Source organism: Rana temporaria, chromosome 2 (genome assembly GCF_905171775.1).
Source record: "Rana temporaria chromosome 2, aRanTem1.1, whole genome shotgun sequence".
In the NCBI taxonomy this organism is placed as follows: domain Eukaryota; kingdom Metazoa; phylum Chordata; class Amphibia; order Anura; family Ranidae; genus Rana; species Rana temporaria.
The window spans coordinates 512241745-512246373 of NC_053490.1; the positions used below are offsets into that span (position 1 = coordinate 512241745).

The 4629-nt window shown below is 41.2% G+C and overlaps 1 protein-coding gene across 1 annotated transcript in view; it reads right to left on the bottom strand.

Annotated features, from left to right (window-relative positions):
- Positions 1 to 323: 323 nt before the first annotated feature.
- Positions 324 to 4629, bottom strand: part of BACE2 (beta-secretase 2) — a 74450-nt gene continuing 70144 nt past the window's right edge. The window contains exon 9 of the mRNA XM_040338980.1: positions 324 to 2269. Within this exon, the coding sequence (XP_040194914.1) occupies positions 2025 to 2269 (245 nt within the window). The 3' untranslated portion in view covers positions 324 to 2024. The remainder of the gene's footprint in view (positions 2270 to 4629) is intronic.

Consider the following 4629-nt stretch of genomic DNA (forward strand, 5'->3'; position numbering starts at 1 on the left):
CAGTGGGAAGAATGCTCCTTATACTTGTGGTCATTGGGAAGAGTTACCTAAAAATAATAATGGTGTCAGTGGGAACCTGAGGCTCAGAAACCACTTACAACCTCTGGAGGAACCAGGCTTAAGAAATCCTGCCTTACTTTACCAGGGCTAGAATAGGGGCTGCCATAGATCCCGATTTAGCTCTGTAAGCATCTATGGCATCACCTTCAACAACCAGTCTTGGCACAATAAATTTCAAATAATGTTTAGGCTTCCAATAGCCCTTGTTCTGCATTGTGGGCTAATGAGCTGAGGTCCTTAAAGCCTTCTACAGTCCTTCTGTGTCAGTGTCAATGGTTTTAAAAAGAACAACTTCTGGAATGAGAAGAAAATACATCAACTGGAATCCAAAAAAGTAACTGCAAAGAGATCAATAATCTACAAAACTTTGACGTACACCTGAGGTGACACTAAGGTGAAAAGGAGTAACTAACTGAACAAACAGCGTTGTAAAGGTATCCAAGAACCGTTGGAACAATTCTGGAAACCCCTTCTAACCACTGTTCAAAGTCCTACCAAATATCCTATGAAAACACAGATTTACCATAAGTTGGCATTAATGAGGTAGAAGTCTACCAGAAACATATGGAAACAGAAGCAATAGGACCTCGTTCGGGAATATTGGCCATTGAGGAGATTGAACATCACGTTTTACATAGAAATAGTAATTAAGACACAAAGTCAACCCACAAGTTCTAACCATTTCACATTCTACTAAATCAGTGGTCTCCAAATTGGAGCCAAATGTGGCCCTTTGCTTGCCCTCCATCAACTGACACCAAAAATGGCGTACCATTTCCTCTATGGGCATCATTCTCATCACTGTGATCATCAATGGAGCACTATTCCTACCATTAAAACCAGTGATCGGGCATTGATGCCGAGGCGTTTTCAACTTCCACTGGCCAGAATCAGGCCCCCTAAAGCCTGAAGGACAGTAAACTGGCCCTTTGCTTAAAAAGTCTGGAGACCCCTGTACTAAATGGTAGCTACAGTGCCGTCTTTTGCGTAATGGTTCCACCCCACCAGTAACACACTAAGGGGTCCATCGGTAAAGCATTTAATTGGACAAATGTCACAAGCATTTACCCAGTCCTCACACATTTTGGCCATATCTTGCTTAATATATTAATTTCTTATGATTGACAGCGCCATTTATTGGCCATAACGTGGTACTTACCTGATTGAGTTATTTCAGGAAAATATGTACATTATGGCCACTGGATGGAGCAGACGATTATAGGAAATCAACGTATTAAGAAAAATTTGTCCAGAATTCCTGAGGGCTAGGCGAAGGCTTTTGACTTGAACCCAACCCATGCTTTATACTTAGAAACCTAGGTGAGGGCAAGTCTACTCAAAAGAAGACAAAGACAAAAATATAAGTCTTGCAGGGGGTCCAAAAAAATAAAATATATGTTGTGGTTAGACTTCTACTTTATGCAAGGCTTGCCTCCTGCCCCATATGTGCCAACACCTGGTCTTGGCTATAGGCTGCTCAGTGTCATTGTGGTTGGGACATTCTGGCTTATCCTATGACCGAAGGTAGAAGGGGTTGCAGGAATGTCAGAAATGTGCGTAGGTGCCTTAAGATTCCAACTGTTCATGATCCGTGTAAAGTTTACGATGCCTCCTAAGTAGAGGTTCAATTTAAGAGTAGCAAGGATATCACAATTATGGCTTGAGTGGTCATGGCTATGGCTTCCAAAAAATATCAAAAAAATTATTATTATTTTTTTCAAACATCAAAGTCCACAGTGCATCCAGTTAGAAAATGATCAGTACAGTAGTAAGACATCGCCCTGGTGGCGTACTTTGAAATTTGCACGGAACGTGAAAGGTAATAAGTTACAAATGCCACTTGATGTGGACAGCTTTGGTTGTGATTGCGACATTCCCAGCAGCAAAAGAAAAAAAGTAACTGGGTGAGAGAACACCAAGTCCGCTGGCCAAAGGCTCCTTTTTGGTGTACAGAGTCCTCTTGGTTATTTCCAACGATGGCGTACTAGAGAAGACTCGTCATTGACAACCTCTGGGCCATTGTGCCGTCTTTGGGGAATAAGCAGCAAGACCACCAGCACCAGCAGAATAATGCCGCAAAAAGTCATGAGTGCATACGATATAATCCACATGACGGGCTCTCGGAACGGGTAGCTGGAAATGCAGTTACTGGATATGTCCGCGGTGCTGAAGGGACCGGCAATCTCCGAGACCTGAATGCCATTCACCTCTGCAAAAAACAAACATAAGAAAGATGAGAGTAATCTTGCGTAAACGCCAACAAATAGGCAATTTCCATTTAAAGTAATACCAAGCACACACTGTTTAATTTATATTATCCCACATGAGTGGACGGACGAGTTTCTTTGAAATGTAAAAATGAATTAAATAGCGTTTTCAGTTTGTGGTGCTCAGATACAGATGAGTTCCACTTTCTTTTGTACATTGAATGCCATTTAAGAATTTTTGCATTAAACCCACATCATTAAAAAGTATCAATAAATGTTGTATTACATGCTGTTCATACTCGCTCATCACTATGAGATTTGTTTTCTGTACTGAAGTTTGGCGCCATTCCACGAGTGTTTGCAATTTTAAAGTGCGACATGTTGGTTATCTATTTACTCGGCGTAACATCTTTCACATGATACAAAAAAAAAAAAATCGGGCTAACTTTTAGGGTTTTTTTTATTTTTTTATTCCTGAAACCGTTTTTTCCCCCAAAATAGTGTTTAAAAAATTGCTGCGCAAATACCGTGTGACATAAAAAGTTGCAACGACTGTCATTTTATTCCCTAGGATAAATATATATATATATATATAAATAATATTATTTTTTTATTTATTTATTTGAGGGTTCTGAGTAATTTTCTAGTAGGAGAGAAGTGTCAGAATTGGCCTGGGTGGGCTAGTGGTTAATTACCATAAGTAATATACAAGTAATTATTATATATTGTTTTTAAGGTAATTTTATTATATTTTTAAAACCTGTACTCAAGCAGGGGGCTTAACGGACAAATTACTGAAGTTTTGAAGTACTAACTTCCAACCAGTAATTTCACAGTAAATAGATAAAAAATAAATTATTATGTTACAACATATAGCATAATAATATATGATTTAGCTTGTACTTTTTCAACAGAATCAGTTTCTCCCTCTTAACTGTGTGAGAATAACATGGGATTGTGGGTAAATCTTATACACATAAATCTATGTATTTCTTTGTAGTTAAGAGGGCTGGACTGGAAGGGAGTATTTGTCTTTTAGACACGCCCCCTTCTATGACACTGCAGTGAGAGGCGTGCCTCCACTGCAGCATTTTTATTGGACAGCTGGGACCAATGGCACTTTACCATTGGTCCAAGACTCCAAGCTGTCCATTGAACTCAGTGCCTCTGACAAGAAGTGAGGAGAGGCACTGTGAGCTCATCCTCTCAGTCTGGCTCAAATAAGTGTGTCAGCTTGTATTTTGAGGGATTGTAAACACTTGTGTTTTTTCACCTAAGGTGAAAAAACTTCTGACGGTGACCAGCACCCCCCCCCCCCTGTTTTACTCACCTGAGCCCGTTTGTTCCCTCAGCGGAGATGAGAGGTAGGACTTGGGCTATATACCAAAGGTTGCCGAGCTACAACCCTCGCAGCTAGAATTTTTTTTATTTATTTTTATGTTCATGGCAGGTGAGGCACTGTCTCGCCTGACTGCACATCCCTGGTATACTGCAAAAAACCTGACCTGAAAACGCTATTTAATTCATTTTTACATTTCAACGAAACTCATCCGTTCACTCATGTGTCCATGCTTTATTTTGTTAATAAATAACTTTGAAAAACACCTCCTAGCATTATTAGCTGTGGCCATCTTGAGTAAGGGCAAATGTAGCATTTACTTCCTGGAATGTATCTGCCCTTGGCTCAGGTATGCAGGCAGGAGGGTGTGCTTAGCTGAGAAGGACCCCCCAGATGAAAAAAATAAAAATAAAATTCCCATGAAGACTTTTGGGATGTATGACATTTTGGCCTAGGCCAGGAAGCAACTAAAGAAACAAAAAACGAATTAAGACAAGTAATATATAACATTTCTTCCTATCCATTTGCAAATGCTGTCAGCATAATAAGGATGAAAAATAGTGTTGATCAAGAGAGTTTAGTTCCGCTTTTACAGGACTGAGAGCCGTTAACCGTTTTTACCTCTGCCCCCTGTTGGTTGAATCTCGCAATGCAAAACAACCATGCAAATAAAAGCGGAGGTTCCGCCATTTTTTTTTTTAAAGCCAGCAGCTACAAATACTGCAGCTGCTGACTTTTAAAAAATAGACACTTACCTGTCCAGCGCGCGCGCGATGTCGTCGGCCGAGGCTGAGCAATCGCTCGTCCCTCGGCTGCACCTGCCGCCATCCTCGATTAGGGAATCGGGAAGTGAAGCGTTGCATGGCAAAGTGAAGTGCGTGGGAAGTGAAGCGCATGCGTGAGTAGCACGCCGCGCCGTCACTGGTCCTCACTCTCTCCTGGGAACAGTGCATTTCCCAGAAGACAGCTGGGGCTGCGGGTAGAGGAGTGTCTGCCACAGTCCCGTATTCCCGGAAGTGGGTG